The following is a 22,109-nucleotide window of genomic DNA, read 5'->3' on the forward strand; positions in this document are numbered from 1 at the left end:
CTGCTAGTATATGTGATGGATCGGGTCAGCAAGAGTTATTCGATTTTCAGCCCTTAAATGAATACAAACAACCGCATGTGTTTCACCTCCTCTTCTTTTTGTCTAGAAATATTGTCAAGAAATAAAGTCTATGCTAATTTCCTTTTTCACACTTACTCGGGTTCCACTCATTTTTATCAATTAGGGTAAACTAAATGTTAGGAGACCTCTGAGCCTTTTCCTATACTATTAAACTGACTCAGTGTTACTTTTTAGTGATCTCCCAAGTGTGAAGGTTTAATGAATGGATTTAGGCTGATATAATTCAACAGCATTGCAAATTATATCTTCAACATTTTTACATTTTACATTGAAAGAGCACCTCACTGTGATACATTAAACAAAAGAAAATGCTCATTATAGATAATCATTATAGATAATCAAGCCTATCATGTTCGGGTCTATTTTACTGGTAATCTTTGAAAAATTGTTCCTTTGCTTCCTAAGATCAGTTGAAATTGAAATTTTCTGCAACCTTTTTTTAGCCTTTACTGCTTCTCTTTATGAATAGGACACTATCTGTGTTTGTGCTTTACATTTGTTACTGGCTGTGGAAATCAGGTACATTACTGTCCTCCGTACGCTACTACTAAGCGGTCATCTCTCTACACCAGCAAACTTTCCCATTGATTGTTTTTTTTATGTATAAATCTCTGTTTCTGCTCGTTCCTCCTTAACTGTGTGCGTATATGTGTAAAAACTACAACCAGTACAGCCTACGCTATCACAATATTATACAAATGTTTGTCTCTAATTAGGAAAAAAGGCTTTTAAATAAACTGCCCCCATTTCCTGGAATAATTTACAGAAGGAGCTGAAATTGTAAGAACTGGTGGTGGAGTTCAAGTTCATTAAAAGTAGCAAAAGAATAGCTCTTTTAGTCAGTGTGACTACTTTTAATGTCACTCTCATAATGATCTGTTATTGCATATGATTTGCATGTTTGTGTTTACTTGTCTGGACTGAATATCGGTTGTATTTGTATTCACTATAACTTATAACTTAACTTCATGGAAACTAAATGTGGAACTGCTAATCTTGCACAAATGCACGCATGTAGCTTATTTCACAGCTGAGATGACCGATCAAAGTTTAGGAAAGTGGACTCCAGACAGAAAATTTAAATTTTGTTTTACTAATAGTCTTTTGACTAAAATATAATTTGGTTTTAGTCTTAATTTTTTCATTTTAGTCCATATTCAGTTGACTCAATATCATAAGATTATTGTAGAGTAAATCTGAAGTTGATTGCACTGATTACAGGTATAAAGTGTAAACGTTTGTTGTGTTTTTAACAGTGAGAGTTGTTCACCTTGGTTTACAAAGCATCTTATTTCCTCGTCTACTCTTCTAATCCTAACATTTTGTCACACTTTAGCTAGCCGAACTCTCACCCGGGGGCAGATCAAATGTAGCTTATTTCTGATTGGATCGCTTCCAAACTCCTCCAATATTTCATTAGTTTCATCATTAGTTTTTAAATAGTCATCATCTAGTTTTCATCAGAAAAAAAAGGCTATTAAGTGAAAAATTTTGACAAAATTGATTGGTCAGCTTAATTTAAAAAGTGATCTAAGCAGACATTCCTTTCAAAGGTTCTGTGTAATTCTGCCTCCGTTTCCCCCTTTTGTTTGTGAGCGATGATGTTAGAAACAGTCAAGTGGAGCAACCGGCTTCGTCACCATCTGGTCCCCAGAAGAAGGGAGGCACAGCAGTGGTCGCACGATATACGCCCACTCACAAGCCCACACACACACACACACACACACACACACACACACACAAACTTTACTCCAAGGCCAAAGCCAAGATCTTGCTGCAGCACCTACTTGAACACACACACGCCAACACACATGCTGGCACCAATAGGAGCATTCACACGCACACAGAAACAGGCAGGATTTTCCACCCACAGTTTTTCCGAGGTGCAGTCCATCTGCTCTCTCCATAGATTTAGATGGCAGAGTCCAATATGTGATGCAACTTACCAGCTTGGTGTATATTACAGCCCCACCAGGGCCAGGTGTCTGAGGTAGGTATTAACCGCTAGAGCCTGACTGATACATCATAATGGCTGATAGAATCATTCGGTTGCATATTATGTTGATATTAGCAATACAGAAAAAATTTGCTTGAATTCTTTTAGAAACAATTTGCCATTAAAATAACTGTCCACAAGGGAGCACTGGAAGGCTAATTTTTATTCCACAAATATCCCAATCATTCAGTTGTTGCAAGAAAATTAAAGTGTTCCTCATAAAAAATGTTTTATTTTTTAATAAAAAATGTTAATGTTTACATGTTTTTCTTTATAATACAGAGAATTATATAAGGACTGTGTAAATACAGACCTTTACTGAAAACAGACAGGCAGTACTTACGGTCAGAAAAAAGCCCCGAGGCATGTTAGAGAACATTGACAGAGACATAAATAAAATATACCACCTCACTCTGAACAGAATCTGGGACATAGCCCGGTAACATGTACACATGTAAACATTACAGAGAAATAATGTATGGGGTGAGGGGAGCAAAACAACAAGTTGAATGCAGGGGGCCACAAGCACGAGCATGCAAGGCTTATGTGCACAGACAGGAAAAATAAATTCCCACAGCATTTTAATTGCAAGATTTGAGCTAAAGTAAAGCTGTTTGCTAACTGAGAGCAAACTACAGAAGAGCGCAGCCTAAGGTAGAGAGCTTTGAGTGCTCAGGATGCTTGCTGCAGCTTAAAACATCACTGATGGCTGTTTCACCCTCTGACTCACTAAATTAACTCCAAATCCATTTACCAGGGTTGCAGCTTAAGCCCTCAAGTTTGGTCTTGGTCTTCAGCGGTTTCTTCTAATTGAGTTTCTAGTAATTACCACAAGGCTAATGCATTGTAAGTGCCTTCTAAATCAGGGGTAAAGATTTTGTTTCAGACTACAAGTGCACCCAATGATCGTATGCATCGGCATGTGAGGGAAGCTTTGGTATTAATGTGGAAAAAAACCCAATAACATACACAGCATTGCAGATTGTTGTGACAAGAAACTCGCAAGCTAAAATGAACCTTGAACCACCTCTTTCCTGGTTCCCCTCTTAATCCCTGACTTTAGATTCAGAGTGCCAAGTAGAGGCAACCTGGCTGACACACTGCATAGGACTCTTTGATCTGCGCTGGCAAATTTGACAACAATGAGTGGGCTGACGCTGGATAAATACACTACAGCTGAACAAATTAGCTAGTTATGTGCATTACCCATTTCTGGATACACCTAAAAATATCAAAACTGAAGTCTAATAAAAAAAAGGAATGGGACTGTGTATACAGTTTCTCTAGCCTTTCATTTTCTTTGCTTTGTTGTGGTGGACAGGAGGGAGTGACAGGGAGCTCACGAGAGGCCTGAATAAGCACACTGCTCCCTTACACTTATGAAGTTGCCTGAGACCTTGCTTCTCTCTGAAGACTCCTTTAATTAGGCTTTAATTGCCTTATTAGCTCGGGCTATCGATGGAGGAGGGAAGGCAGTGAGAGAAAAAGGTCACGAATGGAAGACAGCTGGAGAGGAGGAAACTTAGCAGGGCAAATAAACAAGGGTGGGCAAAAGGGGCAGGGAGAGGATTGGAGCACAGAAAGAAGCATCAACCCACACATACGGACTCACTAATATACAGTCAGACCGCATAAAGCACACAGAAAACGTTTGTATGCACATAGCTGTGCAAAGAGTTGGTTACTGCAAGCAAAAATGAGGCGGTCTCCGGTGGGAAAGTGTTGTCAGGTGAAATAAAAGACAAAGATAAGACACAGCTCGGAAACATGACTGCTCCTTCAAGAACAGGCTCTGTGGCGCACCCAGGCAATTGACCCTTCACCCTGACCTCAGTATGGCAGGGGAGATGGACGAGGTAGGGGAGAGAGCTGAGAGGAAAAGGAGGGGCAGTAAGAAATGATGAATGAGTGGAAGCTGTGGAGAAAGAAATCGGCAGCTGGAGGAGGAATTGCAGAAAGGATAAAATATTCTTCTGAGGACTCTCAAGACCTCAAATGAAAAGCATACTGTACATTGTGATAAATTAACTACTTCCGTGTCTCACTTGTTTGCATGTAAGCCATGCACATTTGCAAGTTTAGCATTTGTCGTTTGTGTACTTGTGTACCTCCATGTCTTTCACCCTGCATCTTGCATACATGTGGCTCATACCTGCCTTTTAAAATTCATAGCCTGAACCTGGGGTGCTAGCTAATTTCATTTTCAATTTGTAAGTTGTTGACAGTGATCTTGCAAACATCATAGCTGCCATTTGTTATTTTCTCTACCCCGTGGCTAGTATTATCCGTTTCAAATTTCATTCCAGCGAGACGGAGAACAAAAAAAAACTTCAAAGATGTGAAACTTAGTGGAGTTGAGGCCCAGCGCGCAGCACAACACAGAAATAAAACCAACATCTGTTACACAGGCCAAGCTGACATTTTTTTTATCACTGCTGAAGGCTTTACCAATCCATCTGTTGCTATATCCAACTCTGCCTAGTCAAGTGATACTATAAAAGGACGCCAGTGGGAGTGAAGCTTTTGCATAGAAGCATCTGCAGAGGCAATACGGCAAGGTAGCTTTCCATTATAATATCTCCTCTTAATCTACCTCCCACTACACACACTCACAGGCACACTTTAGCTGTTTTGTTGTTTTGTCTCTACTGTATGTGCTCCTCCATGTGCATGCCAATGAGATTGTCCATCTTTGCTCTGTGGGTATTACCAGCAAGTGTGTGTGTGTTCCTGGTTTGTGTATATGAGGGCGTGGATGAATCAATCCATCAGGGAAATGGAAGAGTGTTTCTTCCATTCCTGCGCGTTGTTCCCCAGCCTCATTAGAACCCATTCAGTCAATCAAGCATGAATCCCTAACACAATAACATGCAAAGTGTTTTGTCTGCATGTAATTGGCCTTGCCAGGGCTGTTTTTCCTCAAATGGTTAGCTGCAGTTGCCTCTCTCAGACCACTGGCCAAGAGCCTCGTCCAAGAAATGCAGCTGGCAAAAGGAGGAGGAAGAGAGGAAACAATAAAGAAAAAGAAACATACAGAAGGAAAGATTTAAATAAGGATAATCCAGAAGAGTTTAATGGTCTGTTGGTCTTATCTGTGAGTTATTAGACGTGTAAACCCTTAACATTTTCCACATGGTTCTCCTTTTTCCAGTTTGTGTGTGTGTGTATGTTGGATGTCCAACAGAAATGAATAGATCGATCCAAATATTGGTAGCATCGATACCAACTATATTGGTATCAAGTTGTTACTAGTGCGATAGGATCGATACTTTGTTTCTATCCCAGTTCAGCATGTAGCCCAGTGAAATTTGTTAAAGAGTTTGTTTTTTTGGGGGAAATGAACAAATATACCTCTAACAAGCACTATGAAAAGTGTTGACTGTGACATCGATTTTATTTTTTAGTCCAAAGCACATTTGAACAAATGAAGTTGAAGTGCTGTAGAGACAGACACATTTAAATTCCAGATCCCCCAAAAAAACAAACAAACCAAATTTCAAAACAGATGAAAAGCTGAAAGGTGTGTTTTGTTGTGTTAACTAATTATTGTGGGTAGTAAAAAATCACAGTGATTTAGTGGTCATTACAATGTGTTCAGAATTTGCAAATTGATGATAATTCATCTCATAAATCATCACACGCTCCTTTCTCCTACATAAGCTGTGTTTATAAGTTTGAGTACCGGTATTGTTATTGGTCATATTAGCTCTGCATTTATGTCTAATAAACTCATGTCTGTACTAATGTTCAACACCTTGGTTCTCACACAACCTTTTTAACTTCTTTAAAGGGCTTTTTGAAAGGGCTAAAGGGTTAAGAGACAAATTAGGGTAGGATATGAGTGTCAGGGAATGCACTATAAAAATTAATGTCCCCACAGAGACAGCCACACAAATACATGGGTGTGTGTGCCTATCTGCGTGTGTCTGCATCAGCAGGCACACATACAGCATTGTGTGCGGTCACGCAGAACTCCTGTCTGTCACAATCACACATGTTCCCCATTACCACGATAAACCAGTTGACATACACACATAAATGTACCACCCATGGAAGAGGTAGCGCACTAGCATTTGCACAGAAATGCATGATGGGAGATTGATAACACATCGGTGCAGAAACACGGCCCCTGTGGAGGGTCTGTTTGTTCGCTATGATGGGTGACACGGCTGACTGACACTTCCCTCTATACCAACCCAACAGCCAGTGTGATGAAATTGTGCAGCTACACTGTTGATTAAGCAGTGTGCGGTGTGTGCGTTATTACAGTGAGTTCAGCGGTGCAGTGTGTAGGTGTGTATGCATGCGTGTTTGCATTGGTTGTGTTCATGCTACGCGTGCATCACGAGGAAATGAGACCATAATTATAAAAGCAATACACCTGACTTTGAACCAAAGCTTTGCATAAGTCAAGCCAGGCCACAACACCCACAACTGCTGAGATAATCATCAGTAGTCAAGTGCTGCCATCTAGTGACACAAAAATGCAGCTTTAAATAAAAAATGATAGTCTAGGCACAAGAAAATTGAGCTAAACTTGCAATAAACTTTAATTGATGAGGCAGTTTTGAATTGACGCAGCAGGATGTTTTCTTCTTCTTAACAAAATCCAGATTTATTCATGCTGCTATGCTTCCTGTGTCTCCTTCTCACTCCTCCCTGAATCTCTTAGCCTACTCAGATCAATAGCTTTGTTTGTTCCAGTTACACCTCCCAGTGTTTTCACTTGTCCCCCTCTGCAGGAAGTGAATTGGATGTCCTGTCCTGTGCAGTGGTTATGCTGTGAATCAAAAAAGCTAAATTAAATTGCCTAATTGGTTTCCTTGGGAAGGGTAAAACAGATTTAAATTGATTACCGGTAATGGCCTTTTGTGGAACCACATTGGCTTCTGCTGTTTGAGGAGGATTTAGCAAAACCAATTAATTTGCCTCACCTCTTATGTGCCCTCCTTCTGTCTCCCTTTGTCTCAGCCTGGGAGCTTTTTCATCGTTTGCGTTTTCCACTTTTTAATGCCCTTTTTCATACTCCCAAAAAATATGATGACGATAATGTCGCTGGATAACAATCATTCATGCCTAATTGGATGAATACTGTCACACTGGGTTCCAATAAAAAGGCAGAGATATTTTTCTACTGTCTGCCGTTAAAAGACTCGCCCGACAAAAGAAAATTTAAGTCTCTTTGAATTACCTTGCTTGTGCGTTACTGCTGTTGCTGCTTCAGGTGATGGTGGAAAAAGTAAGACGTCAAGGTCAAATTTTGTCACACAAGCTGATTAAATCCCTAATAAATTCTCCCTTTTTCTGTATCGCTGCCTCAGTTTTTCTTGTTCTCTCATCAGATATTATCACAGCCTGACCCAATGTGACATTTAAAATGGGCAGATTGCAGGCACTTAATATGATATCATTAATTACAGTGGGGTAACTATTGTGTATGATTAAAACAGATGTCAGGCACCTCAAGGGAAAAGGGAGAACTAAATTTCTCACTAGTAATAATTATTATCAAAGTCATTTTTAGATTATTTTTTTAATGTTCTGGTCAGGAAATTATAAAATGTCTCAAACCACATCAGATTTTGTGTTCAACTAAGACAAATCTATTTTCACTGTGAAAGAACTCTTATTTTTAGCCTCACTGGATGCAGAAAATTTAAATGCAGTTAAGCTGAATAGCCCATGACAAATTAACAAAATAATTTCAAGCACTATAAATGTATTTATAGCTGACTTCATATTTTGTAGAGGGCTAAAGCAACCTTCCACTGCCCAAGGTTCAGCAGAGATGTAAGAATAATGACTTAAGTACTGCTATTTAGTTGGATTACATGCAAAACCCTTAAGCATTACAAATTACTGTAGAAAGAAGGCTGCATTCCATTATGGGATTATTTCACACATATGATGTGGTTATTGCAAATCCATCACAACCAGGATTAGTATCTCAAAAGGTAACAAAAACACTACATATATATATATATATATATATATATATATATATATATATATATATATATATACACCATGCATTGTAATTACAGTAAAATACAGCTATATATATATATATATATATATATATATATATATAGCTGTATTTTACTGTAATTACAATGCATGGTGAAAAAAAGAGGGAAAAGACTAGGGGGAGTAAAGATTTCTTCTAAACAGAGCACCTGAACAGAAAAGAAATTCTAAGCAGAATTGCCTCCTTCTCTTCAGCCACCTCCTCCAGCTCTTTTGGGAGGATATTGGGGCATTCCCAATCAAGCTGAGAGACATAATCTTCCCAACATGGAGTCTGGGGCTTCCTTCCAGTTGTACAGTCATGTAAGTATCCTAGTCAAATCTCCAAACCACCTGAGCTGGAGTGGTAGCAGCACTCCTTTTAGCCCCTCAAGAATGACCAAGCTCCTCACCCTGTCGCTGAGGGAGAGCCCATACCCTATGATGTCTGGACAAAAGCTCATTTCTCCTGCTGTTATCTCATTCTTTTGCTTACTACCCACAACTCGCAGGCACAGCTGAGGTTATGGATGTAAAATCCATCAATCTCCTGCTGTGCTCTTCTGTTCTTTCACTTGTGAGCATAATTCTAAGATATTTGGGGAAAAACTCATCCCTTTTCCAGCTGAGAATCATGGCCTCAGAACTGGAGATACTTACCTTCACTGTAGTTGCTTCACAGTTGGCTGAAAACCACTACAGTGCCAGCCAGAGGTCATTGCTCGATGAAGTCAACAAAACCACATCCTCTGCAAAAAACAGAGAAGATATCCAGAAGCTACTAAAACCAACCTCTTAGCTGAATGTATCAATGAGTGACAAAGTGCACCCCTGGCAAAGGCCATCACCCTCTGGAATCAATCATGACTTTGCCAGCAGACCAACAAACTCTTCACACTCGTATTAGAGTCCAGAATAACTCTCCCAATACCCCATCTCCTCAAACCACTCCCCTCAGGACACTCCAAGACATGCACCCGACAAAGCAAAATTAGTAAATTAGATTTCAAGTGAATGTGTGACAGATGGCTGGCACAATTAGCAAGACAGACTGTGCATGTGAGCTGAAGAACTGGAAGCTGTATGTGCGCCAGGCGGAAGTTTGCCATGAGAGTGTTAGCATGTTGAAATAATTCTTTCTTTGAAAATGTGTTATTGTTATATACTGGACCACATGTATTGTTAAAGCCCTCATTCACAATCTGTGAAGTGTTTGTAAAGTCATGCATCACAAAGTCACATTTTAAATGTAACATTTTATAGATGATGTCTGTTACACACACCACAACACGGTCTATCAGGCAGCGAGGGCCTGAGAGTGGAAGCACACACTGATCATAAGCTTTATTTATATAACAGTCACACGTTTTCAATGTTGTGTTACTTTTAAGGGCACTATTAAATGCACCCCCTATTGTGTTCAGTGCATAACACTGATCACAGAAACACAGGCTAGTTGACATTAATGAACTGGTGCTATACATTGCAATGCTACAAACCGGGTAGTCTAGGCTCCTTCTTGGTTATCCCAGATATAAAAGCTCGGACTTTTTCAGGCTTGTATCACTTCTGATGTGCTGTTCTTTGTTTTTTTTTCCTCCAAGTGTTCAAGTGCTTTGTTGAGATAAGCCATGCTGCTTACAACTCTTCTGGACCCCATGCTGGCAGGCTGGTGACCCTTGTAGATGTAACTAGCCAAAATAGAGTGAGTGGTCTTAATCATAGCTGTTGGATCAGTGCTTTACTCTTGACTTGTTGATATAAATTTTGTCTTGTTATTTCCAGACGGTTGTCGAAAATGCCTCCACAGGGGTGAAGATGCCTTTCCCTTCCAAGTGCTTGCACCTTACACACTATGACAAGAATATACTCCACACGTGAGTGTGGACAAAATGTCTTCTAACCTTGGCGATTTATCCTTTTTAAAGGATATACCATACAGTAATATTGTCATACAACTGTGTGTCATTGGTAAATAGTACATAAAGTATCAAAGGTAAAAACATATTTTCTACAGAAAAATGTTCCCCGATCAGTCTCCAGATGTTGTATTTTCCAAAACTTTATAGTCTGTTTAAAGTTGTGTGTTTGTAGTGTGGCTCTCTAGTGAGATCCACTTATAACTTTTATCAAGCTCAGAAAAACGGGGGTTCATTTTGATTTAAAAAGTATGTTAAAATATATAAATGGGAAAAACGCAGCTGAATTAAAACTCTTGAGCATATAACAGTCAGCATCAATAGCCAACTGCAGCCACAAGATGGCAGTAATAACAAGCACGTATACAGGCGAGAACCATCAGTTTCCTGTAAATGCACGTCCATGCTGCCATTTAAAGTGTATGCAATTTGACTTATTTTCTCAGACGTGCACCAAAGCAGGATTTGGGGCTTGGAGAGTTAACTTCAGGTTTAATTTTGCATTGTAATGAAGAAGGTTCATCCCTCACAGGGTTGCAGGGCCGTAGCTTATGCTGCAGAGCTAACCTTTTCCTGGAGTTACTGTTATGTTTGAGATAAGGGAATAACACAACAAATCCGCATCCCAGTGATTACTGTGGAAAATAGCATCAACATTTCTTGAGTGCTCTGTGGCCTTAAATCTAAGGATGAAAAGAAGGTCTACATGTTTTTAGGACTAGCTTCATGGAATTTATATATGCAGGTAACTTTAAAAACACACATGTAAGCTTTTATGTACTAATATTATCCTAAGCCTGTAGTTTTAGGGCCTCGATGAGAAGCAAAGTTCAGAACAGAGTAAAAGGTTTTATACATCAAGAAAGGAAAATAATATGCTCCACATATCTCGCTCACCTGGAAACCGCTGGGAGCACTGTGAGAATCATGTTCTTTGATTTCTCCAGTGCCTTCAACACCATTCTTCCCACGGTCCTGAAGGACAAGCTGGAGAACTCAGGAGTGGACCATCACCTCACTACCTGGATTTTGGACTACCTCACCGACCAGTATGTGAGAACTCAGGGCTGTGTGTCGGACAGGGTCGTCTACAGTATGGGGGCCCCACAGGGAACGGTTCTGGCTCTGTTCCTCTTCACCATCTACACTGCAGACTTCTCCCACAACTCCACCCAGTGCTTCCTGCAGAAGTTCTCTGATGACTCTGCAATAGTCGGCCTCATCACTGATGGGGACGACAAGGAGTACAGAGGACTGACCCAAGACTTTGTGGACTGGTGCCAGCTGAACTACCTCCAGATCAACACCAATAAAACCAAAGAGCTGGTGGTAGACTTCCGCAGGCACAAACATCCTCCACTGCAACCACTGAACATCCAAGGTATGGACATCGAGGCTGTGGACAGCTACAGGTACCTTGGTGTTCATCTGAACAACAAACTGGACTGGACTCATAATTCAGATGCCCTCTTCAGGAAAGGGCAGAGCAGGCTGTACCTGCTGCAGAGACTCAGGTCGTTTGGAGTGGAGGGCCCACTCCTGAAGACCTTCTATGACTCTGTGGTGGCCTCAGCTATCTTTTACGGTGTGGTCTGCTGGGGTGGCAGCATCTCTGCTGGGGACAGGAAAAGACTGAACAGGCTCATCCGAAGGGCCAGCTCTGTTCTAGGATGCCTCTGGACCCAGTGGAGGTGGTGAGTGACAGGAGAATGGTGGCTAAGCTGTCATCCCCGTTGGACAACATCTCCCACCCCATGCAGGAGACTGTGACTGCACTGAGCAGCTCCTTCAGTGGCAGGCTGCGGCACCCACGGTGTGGGACGGAGAGATTTCGCAGGTCTTTCCTCCCCACTGCTGTCAGACTGTACAACAAAGACTCCAACTGATCAAACACACACATCCACACATGTGCAATAAGTGCAATACTCTTTTCTGGCATCGTTGTATTTTTACTTAGTTGTATATAGAATTTGTATTCTATTTTTATCCTATTGTATATTTTATTCTGTTTTATTCTGCTGTATATAGTATTTTATTTTATTCTATTCTGTACAGTTGTGTACTGTATTTTATTCTTATTATATTCAAATTTTTGCTACATAACTTTTGCACTGTCCACTTCCTGCTGTGACAAAACAAATTTTCCACGTGTGGGACTAATAAAGGTTATCTTATCTTATCTTATCTTATCTTATCTTACATCACACACGGAGACTGTGTGTTTATACAAATGAAATGAACAAAAAACCCAGGAAGCTGTTGAACTGCACAGACTAGCTCATAGCACAAACTGAAACTTTTTCTTGTGATTAAACCAGTGCTGCCTGTCAAACATGTTTCTTCTCTCTACACTTCACAAAGTGAAGCAACAACTGCTTGTGACTCTTTTGATGTATAGAACTTGTGCACGCAGCGTGCATTGTGTCTTCGCTGACGAGTACTGTTTCTTCCTGTTGGCAGACACCACGGTGTTGATTTAGCCCTTTATAGCATGTTGTTGCCCTCAGGCAAGAAACCACATTTTTGATAATTACATTGTCCTTTTACATTTTATTTTGTTTTTTAATAAAAATATTGACACAAAACATGTCACCATCATATATATTGATGAGGAGAAGAGCGTTTTATCTTTAACACAGTTGTGCAGCAGTCGTTGCAGAAAACAAAGTCACATGTAGCAGCAACAGCATCTGGTGAGATAAGTATCATGTTTAGTTTAACCTCTTAAGCCCCAACGCCCCCTGATATGGGGGCAAAAGGCAGGAGATCAGGTAGGCTTGGGGCTTAAGAGGTTAAAATTAAATAACTTTATTAATAAAATGTCCATGTAGGTGAATATCTAAAAGTTATGTCCGATTGTTTAACAACAGATTTTGACAGATTTTTCATTTAATTAAAATTCGTTGCCTCAGGACAAAGCAGTACACAGTTTCTCTCTCTCTCTTTTTTTTTTTCAAATCCAATAATGCAAAATAGTGGTTCAACCCTGGGGTACTGCTTGTTTTAGTTTTTTCCCTGCTAATGCATTTGATTCAACTGATTGTGTCGTTATCATGCAGTTGCGCCATCAAATCCCTATTTGATCATCTGAAATAGGGTCTGTTGGTGCAGGGATTGAGGCCACCAGGAGAAATTCTATGTGTCGAGATGTAAAAAAGTTAAGACCCAAATACAAGATGCTGAGACAGACTTGTGGACCATAAAATCAGAGTTTTATTGATTTGTGTTTCTGGACGTGAATTTTCCCATGTTTTTATTTTAGTGAACATGATTTTCTTTAGCCTGGTCTCATACTTTGTGCTGACCTGTGTGAATATACACTAAGTAAAGATTTTCCATATTCTGACACAAGACAAAACTTCAAAAACATTTTCTTATTCAAGAAAAGGGGGCATTTGATAGAGCTCATGTTTTATAATATGTAACAGAACAGACCCTTTATGGATGTTTAGAAAGGACTTTAAGAGTTTTTCTAATTGAGTGGAGTTCTGTAAGTTTCTTAAAGACGTTTCACTTTCCATCACCTGATCTCAAGTTGTTCCATTTGTCATTCTGTTTCTCTCTAGATGGTTTCAGAAGTTGATCTCAGGGTGAGGCAGGGTCTCACAATGGTTTTACCCGAGACCTCTGCTGATAATGACCCATACTCTTTTTCATACCTTGGCTCATGTGATCAGTCATATGATCAATAGTGGGTCAAGGACCCTCTTAAGGGACAACTCCCACTAGGGCTAAGAATCTGGGACTCTCTACCATTTGGACCACTAAGGGAATGATGAAGAATTTGTCTTCTTCTTCTTCTTGTTATTATTTCTGCTGGTTACCACAGCGGGTTATCTGCCGCAATCTCATCCTATCCCAAACATCTCTGTCAACCTAGTCCTCTGCATGGACTCCTTCACTACATCCATTAATTTTCTGTGTGATGTTCTTCTTTTCCTCCTGCCTGGCAGCTCCATTTTCAAAACCCTTTGTCCAGTATATTAATTATCCCTCTTCTGCTCATGTCCAAGCTATCTCACCCTTGCCTCTTCAACTTTGTCTCCACTCCCAGTGAAAACCTCTGCATCGTCATACTGTCACTGCACCAGTGCCACCATCTCCAAATGTTGAAAAAATGAAAAATCCATCCATCTAAACAAAACCCATCTGGTCTTTATTGAGTTTTGTTCTACTTTTGTTCTGGTTTTGCAAGTAAAGGTTAAAAACAAAAAAGGAAAACAAACAAACAAACTGTGTAACATTATTTTATATGTGCCTGTAGTGATGAGGAGCAAAGGTCAGACTGATCTGCAAAGTGAAATTAAGTTTTATTCACAAAGAAGATGTAAATAACTTGAGAAAATGATCTGCACACCAACATAAGCAAGTTTTAACTGTGTCACCTTAATTAATCATTGTTCAGATTATGTATTTATCAGTGAATGTGAGTGATTATGCACCTCAAATAAGAGAGGTAAAAAAAACAAAAGTGAACCTCTAACTTCAACCGGTGTTGCCTGTCAAACATGTGATCCCGTAAAGACAGTTTTTGTTGTCAACATTCTTCCTGCTACAGGTGACGGGACTATACATTCAGTGAATTCTAAGCAGTCAGGTATGTGTGGGGGTGACACGGAAGGCACATTGTGTCATCTCTCTGATGCATGCTGACGTGAGCTTAAATGTTTGTTTCTTTCTGTTGATGTGCAGCACTTTGCTCTGTTAAGCAACACTGGAAAAAATCCTATTGTCTTGTTTTTTGAAATCATATTTTTTTTAAAAAACAAAACACTAAAATGATAACAATTTAATAAAAATGTCAATGTTTTTGTTGCAGCATGCTGACGTCAGCATTCTGTTGTGAAGTCTACCTGCAATCCACAAAAAATTGTGGGTAACATAATATATTTCCTTTTTCACATTCGATCTAACCTTGATCCAGTTTTTACCTAAATTAAATCAGCTTGAGCTGTTAATTGTATCTACCATCACACAATATTCTAAAATGGTAGCTTGAACACCGTGAAGGGTCGACTGCTAACAAACAAACAGAAACGAATACACTCCCTCCCTTCAGGAGAACAGTAACACTTGTAGGTGAAGAAATAGATTAGAAATAAAATAACACAATTAACTAGGTACAATATAATCAGAATCATTTTTCACATTCAATGTTGCTGTGACGTAAGACTGTAGTCACATGCAGTGATGCTTCTTGACATTGATGATTATGATTTCAAAGACTTGCTTTCAAAATTTTAAGCCAAGATCTGTAACGTTTTCTTTTGTGCAAATGCCAAATAACAATGAATTATTGAGATTGTAGTAAGCACTCTATGATTGCCACACAAAGTGTCTGCGTGAGTGTTGAACCACCTATGTGTGTCAGTTGGTTTTAGACTTTTCAATCTTCATTTCTGCTCAGACGTCCTCAGTGTAATCAGAGCATAGCAGAAAGAAGCTGTCAGTCATCAATCACTACCACCAGGAATCCATGGGCCTTGCTTGTTCTTAAAACGAACTCATTACCTTATCTTGGAAAATCTCATCAAGAATGTGCAACAAAGGTTAAAGAGAAGTTTTTTTTTTTCTAAATTTGTGTCTTAATGTCTCACGCTCTATTCTTCATCTGTCTTTTAAAAAAGAAAACAATTCATAAAATAGAATTTTATGTGTACCTGTAGTGATGATGAGCAAAGGTCAGACCGAATTGTAAAAAGAATCAAATTAAAGGTTAATTATGTCCACATAACTGAGTGATTTTAAACATGAAGCATGAGCAGAGGAAGAAAAGTGGATGAACTATGTAAAGTTCATAAAGTGAAACTTTAGCTTGTTATTAAACCAGGGGAGCCTGTCAAACATGTTTTAATGTAAAAAGTATTTTTGCTGTTACTGTCATCCATATGTTTCCTTCCTCAGTTCCCATTCATACACGTTCAGTTTTCAGGTTGAAACCATCCTGTCCTGCCCCACACTACACATGTGCATATGTAGCAAAGCTTTCAACCACGTTTCATTAAATACAATCACATACAAAAATGACAAAAACTGTGTTTTCCAGCAAATTATGGACCTAACCTAGTGCAAACTGCATTCTCAAAACTCTTTTGTCAATAAGTGTTGTCAAGTATCTGAGACAACAATTAAAATATACATTTATTTTCAAATTTACACAATGTTTCATACAAATGATGCCATGTTGTGAACAAGTGAGGTCAGGTGGAAGGTCTTCTTTGCTATCAAATCATTTTTGTAGAGCTCTGAGGTGGTTTGGAGGAACCAGAGAAAGTTTGTTAGATGGCATGTGGGCAAACAGTTTTGCTTAACAAGGCTTGTCGAACTATGCTATGATGTGCTAACAGAAATAATCTATAATACCCTAGCCTGCCTATAAGCCATAGTCTTAGCAAATGTAATAAAGTGACAAAAACGTATTAATAAGTATATATGAAGTTTATTTTAATTAAAGTAAATTGTTGGATATATATAATGTGACCCAATAGTGAACACTGTCATAATAATCTCTGCAAATGACAAAGAAAAATTGAAATCCTGTCATGACTGACCTTTGACATGTGTTAACTTTTATTCCGAAAAGGAAGAGCCAAATGTGCATTACTTAATGTTTTGCATCATTTAATCATTTTTATGTTTTGTATCATTTAATGGCAATTATGTGATGCATCCATTAGGAGTCTGCAAGTTGTGCAAAATGCTGCAGTGCGTTTTTTAACTGGAGCAGAAAAGTGTGAGCACATTACCACCATTTTAATTTCACTCCACTGGCAATCTGTATGTTTTAGGATCGTTTTTTAAGTTCTTTTATTTGTTTTTAAATCTCTTAATGGCCTGTCATGACCGACCTTTAACATGTGCTAACTTTTGTTCTGAAAAGGAACAGCCAAATGTGCATCACTTAATGTTTTGCATACTATTGTATAATTTAATGTCAATTATGCAATAACTATTGTCAATATGTGTCTCAATTAAACAAAAATATCATCCATCTAGAGGAGAAACTGGGGGTTACTCAGTCAGTCATCTTTGTTCTCTTGGAAACATAAAATCTGTCCTCACAGTGGACTGATCCACTTATTAAGCTACACACGAGTGTAGCCAGGTGGAAGTTCTATATTATGGGACATGCCACTGGATGGCGCTTTTGGGGTACCCCTGAGAGCGCAAGGGATCATGGGGATCTACAGAGACATTCACGGGAGTGCTAGCTTGCATTGGTTTTATGTGGGTGTCCAATGCCTTTTTTCGCTGCGTGATCTGTTTTGAATGCAAAGTGTGCAACAGTTAAGGCACCAGGAGTTGCTGCAACCAACTTCGCCGTTTATCTCAGAGGGATCTATATTCCGTTTTCTGCTGAATTAATGCACTGTATGTATTTGAGTTCACACTTGTATTATACTATCTCTGTGGGTAAGAGGGAAATGTACCTTGTTAACTGTTTGATCTTGGCTCTGTATCTTAGCAGGAGAAGCCACTACAGTTATTTTTGCACTGCTTAGTTTATTTTATTTATGTATGGGTTTATATCAGACACAAAATGACGCTAGACGTCCTTGAGTTCCAGATGCTGATAAAGTTGGGGAAATAACCTGCAGTAGCAGTGGGTTACCAGTGCACAAAGCTGTTACTGGATAAGAACTGTCTGTAACAATTTTATTTCTTTATTTTTACAACCTTTTTTATTTTCTTCTGAGCGCTTACTTTATCACTCAGATTAAAAGAACCCCAAAGATAATCTGTGTTCTGGGCTGGTTAATTTAGCCAGGCTACACAAGCAACAAAGTGAAACACACAAAAGTAAATGTTTACATCTCAGTTTATTTACTTTTTGTACGTAAAATTATATATTTCGACCACATTGAAGAAAATCCTAGACTAACACTAACCTGGATTGAATAAATCTTAAATGTTCACATATATTTCGGTTTATCTAAACAAATGTTTAAGATTAACATGAGTACATTTTGTTCAAATGGAAAAACAAATGTAGCTGAGTTTGTTTCCACCACTTCAGACCAGAGGGTAGCTTGCTGCACTAGCAATCCCACACTGGTTGTGTTTGTTCCTGCTCATCTTAATGTATCCCATCTCTCCCCATCCAAGACCCCAGCTACAGAAAGACAGAAAATAACAACATTTATCAGGTAAAACTCAGTTATGTTCACACTAATAGTTGAACAGCATGCAGCGACATAATGATCTGTATTATGTTGTGAAACCACAAATAAGATGCCTTTATATGCAGCTGTGCATCAGCACTGGGTGAATGTTAGCAGGAATGTGACCATCACCTGTGGGTATTTACCTGTTCTTGACCAGCCAGTAATCATGTCCATTCTCAGTACCATAACCCACAGCCAGCACACCATGGTCCAATTCTAGGATGCTGCACCCAGGTTCATCATACACTCCTTTAAATACAAGTGAATTAGACTGACAGGTGTAAAGAACAAATAAAACACTTCTCAGTTCTTGTACTATTTGAAGAAATCTTCCAAAACAGTGTTTCAATGTCTGCACCTGATGTATAGAACTGGAAGGATGGATGGGAAGCATCAATTGCTACAGAAACCGGTCCGATGGTGCCCACAGCCTCCTTCAGGGCTTCTTCATCAAATTTACTCACATCAACATAGCCGCTGCATGTGGCACCAACACTTGCAGGGTTGTAGCGACAGAACCAGTCCTAATTGAGAAATTATTTACATCAACAAGAGATTTGGTGTGATATGGTTTTGACATACTGCTGTCTATTTACTTCAGCCTCGTAAGGGTAGGATGCCTCAGTGTCAATTCCTCCATTGGCTTCGATGTACCGGAAAGCAGAGTCCATCCAGCCTCCATTGCAGCCCTTGTTTCCATATGTGCCAGAGCAGTCAACCAACTGCTGCTCACTCAGAGACACCAGCGTTCCTGTCTTCCTGAAGTGCTGACCCTCCAGTGAGCCAGTCTGCAACAAGAATGAGTCAGTTTTTAAAAAGGCAACAGTCGAGCAAAGTTTCCCGCTTTATAACAGTAGGAAGACTGATTCCAATATACTCACTGTGCTGAAAGCCCAGCAGGAGCCACACTGCTTCTGATCCTTGACACCAGTGACGTATCCCTTATCCCTCCAGTCAACAGTGTCGGGCAGATCAATACCTTCAGGCAAGCGAAGGAAGGTAGAGCCACGGCGAGGCAGAGAAGCATTGAAAGATCCAAGGCAGCCCCGGGAAACCAGCTGTTTATACTCTTCATTTTCCTGATGAAGAAGAACAAAATTATTGGGGTTTAACTGTAATTTTTAAAGCCGTTGTATGCAAATTGTAACCAAAATTACTGATGGCTATTCTAGTAATGAACTTTGATGTGTCATTCTGAAACCTGACTGCCTTCTGTTTCTACACATACCATGTCAGCAAAGTAGGTCATACCAAGCCGGTAGGATTTGAAGCCCTGATCAGCCAAGATGTTGTGCATTAGCACATGTTTGCGGTTGGTGAGCCAGATCTGCTTCCGGTGAATCTTCTCTGATGGAGAATCGTAGGATTTTCCTGTCAGTCGGAAAAGTGAAATATCAGAAACAGAATAAAAGAAAATCACGTGTAATCGATCATTAATGAATACAATTTTAATTTAAGCTAAAAGGTTTTCTTTCATTTGAGACATTATTGTAAAAACCACAAAGCATGATCAGCAGCTTCTGACAAAAACCTTCAATATAAGAGTAGAGAAAGAGTCTGCTGTCTCACCAAACTTGAGCTTCCAGGCGTGAAACTCCAGATCTTCCAGAGAGATGCTGGCACAGCTGGATGCAGCCAGAACAGCAGAAACAACAAGCAGCAACTTCATCTTGACTGAACACAAGCAGAAAAAGACAGAAATGATTTGTGACTTACAGGAAATCACACATGCAGTTTGTGATGTTTTTCACATCAGCATTAAAATATTTTCTGTCATGATGCTGGGTGTCATTTTCATATTACCATACTATGTGCTCTATGTTCCAGTTCCAGTTTCTTTTTAATCTCTTCCTGTAATTCTTTCTCGAAATAATGAATCTTTGCATTACTGAAAGTGTATTTGGACCTGTCTATGTGTTGTCATCTGTGCTGCAGCTACTTACTTGTCTCGTTGTCTTTGTCTGTTGTGAAGACTGAAGAATAACCACCTGTGTGAGATACAGCTCTGTGTCAGAGAGGTGTTTTTATTTACCTGACTACCTGTTATGATTGCTTCATACCAGTCAGTCAGGTGTTTTTCAGCAGTTCTTCAAAGAAGAGAAGGAATGTTAGGCACTGAAATAGAAAAAGGTGGAGCTATACATTAAGAGGAGGATCGCACAGTGCCACAAATTTAAGAAAACGTTTTATGCAGCCTCAGCAAAAACAAGGAACTTAAGTGTCATGAATCATCAGGCGGACATGATCAGCGTTTCAGTAGCTTTGTGCAGGATTTGACAATGTTAAGATTTCACAGAACGTCTGGCTTTTTACACCTCTCACAGTTGTTCACTGAAGTGAATTAGGTGGAGGACCCTTCATGACAATCAGCATTCCTTGGTCTTCTTTGGTCTCTCAAAGTTTTTGCAGGTGTTTCTGGGCTCAGTGACAAAACAGTCCTAGACTGATATATATTGTGACTATTCAAACGGACAAAAAAGGCTGTGGTATATTTCTCCTGTTGGTCTACTTACAAACACTATTCTCTAAATGCCACTACTCTGAAATTAGATTTTATTCATTGAAAATGTCTTTTCCCCTATTGAAATGTGGCATAGATACCTCTGCTTAATCTCCCATTGGCATATTCAGTTTCGCCTCTTTTGGCCCAATCCTGTTATAATGTAATGTGTTCCTTGATAATAAGGATATACTTTGTCATCAGTGTTTAGCTGCTGTCCATCCCACTGGGGTGAAGCTTCATGTGTCTCATCTAGTGCTCATCTGCAAGCAATCACTGGGAGAGCTACTTAAACCTGTGCAACCTGCTTTTACTCGGCAGCTCGTTATGCTCTCCATGGCGGTAACTAGCGTAGTGGCATAACTTGCCATTATACCTCAAATACACTGGAAATTCCCACGGACCTCCCCTCCTCAGGGCCTTCAAAGCCTGGACCTGGAAGTAAGCAGAATAAACTCACCAGCAAAAGACTCTGAGTTGACTGCTCATTATCCATACAATAACTCCGTCTCCGTCTGTTACAGGATCCCTTTTGCCTCTCTGTCTCTCGCCGTGACCCCCTCTGTGATCCAGCTCCCTTCTCAGCTCCAGTCGCCACTCCCCATAGCCATTTCTAATCTGGCTCACAAACTCTGCTGTCAAATAAATACTCTTGTAAATAGTTTCCTCTGCGTCTTGGTGTCTGCATTTGGGTCCACTCCTTGGCAAACTTTCAGTTCATGAGATTGTGTGTGTTACACTTTGTTGTGTGACTTAATAACCATGCAGTGGTTTTTATCATTAGAAACTGTGTTAATTAATCTACTTTTATCCACCCAGAGATATTCAGCACTTGAGTGATTTTTAAAATTTAACTTGTGATTAAACCAGTGCAGCTTGTCAAACATGTTTTGACTGTTTTTGCCGTTAGTGTCATCCATTTCTTTCCCTTCTCAGTTCTCAGAATTACACTGTCATTGAATTTCTAATCAACCAACATGTATGAAGAAAGAAAATAAATGTCTCTGTCCTGTTCCACTTTTTGAAAATAAATGTTAATAAAAAACACTCTAATAGTGTCACAATCCAGGCCGCAGATTGTGTGGAGGTTGTGGTGTGTGTAACCAGATGCAGATGAGTGAGGCAGAATTAAACTTTAACGAAAAGCGAGCATTTCTTGTCGCTGAAAACGAAAACATAAACCAAAAGAAAGGAAAAAGGAAGGAAGAAACTAACATAAAACTTGAACTGGGAAAATAAGTGCATGAAACATGAAATCCCTGAACACATGGAACATAGAAACACAGGGAAGGTTAACCGACGATCTTGACAATGAACAAAGGGAAACTCACACAATAAATGCACATGAAGGTGATGAGGGAAGTGGAAACACACAGGGAACACAGCTGGAATGAGTTAAGGCGGAAAAAAAAAATAATTCAAACTACAACATGCTGAAGGAA

The 22,109-nt window shown here is 39.6% G+C and overlaps 1 protein-coding gene and 1 long non-coding RNA gene across 2 annotated transcripts in view; one reads left to right on the forward strand and one right to left on the reverse strand.

Moving 5' to 3' along the window:
• Window positions 1–14,757, forward strand: part of LOC146496258 (uncharacterized) — a 63,008-nt gene extending 48,251 nt beyond the window's left edge. Inside the window, exon 2 of the long non-coding RNA XR_014871283.1 lies at window positions 12,718–14,757. This is a non-coding gene — a long non-coding RNA (uncharacterized LOC146496258). The remainder of the gene's footprint in view (window positions 1–12,717) is intronic.
• A 3,046-nt stretch (window positions 14,758–17,803) lies between these two features.
• On the reverse strand, window positions 17,804–20,282 carry LOC146496259 (cathepsin L-like peptidase). The gene is made up of 8 exons (XM_085144222.1): window positions 20,111–20,282; window positions 19,737–19,841; window positions 19,396–19,538; window positions 19,049–19,246; window positions 18,764–18,955; window positions 18,526–18,691; window positions 18,311–18,416; window positions 17,804–18,115 (listed from the first exon to the last, which is right to left on the reverse strand). The coding sequence occupies exons 2-8, from the start codon at window positions 19,834–19,836 to the stop codon at window positions 18,016–18,018; spliced, it is 1,005 nt and encodes a 334-aa protein (XP_085000348.1). The 5' UTR covers window positions 19,837–19,841; window positions 20,111–20,282; the 3' UTR covers window positions 17,804–18,015.
• Window positions 20,283–22,109: the final 1,827 nt, after the last annotated feature.

Source organism: Neolamprologus multifasciatus, chromosome 19 (genome assembly GCF_963576455.1).
Source record: "Neolamprologus multifasciatus chromosome 19, fNeoMul1.2, whole genome shotgun sequence".
In the NCBI taxonomy this organism is placed as follows: domain Eukaryota; kingdom Metazoa; phylum Chordata; class Actinopteri; order Cichliformes; family Cichlidae; genus Neolamprologus; species Neolamprologus multifasciatus.

Bases quoted from the DNA above. Each gene is read 5' to 3' on its own strand.
- LOC146496259 (XM_085144222.1), bottom strand. From the start codon at position 19,836: ATGAAGTTGCTGCTTGTTGTTTCTGCTGTTCTGGCTGCATCCAGCTGT. The intron at 19,247-19,395 runs GTATGTGTAGAA...CTTCTTCATCAG, and splicing joins TGACCTACTTTGCTGACATG to GAAAATGAAGAGTATAAACA. The intron at 18,692-18,763 runs GTAAATAGACAG...TTTCTCAATTAG, and splicing joins CCTACCCTTACGAGGCTGAA to GACTGGTTCTGTCGCTACAA.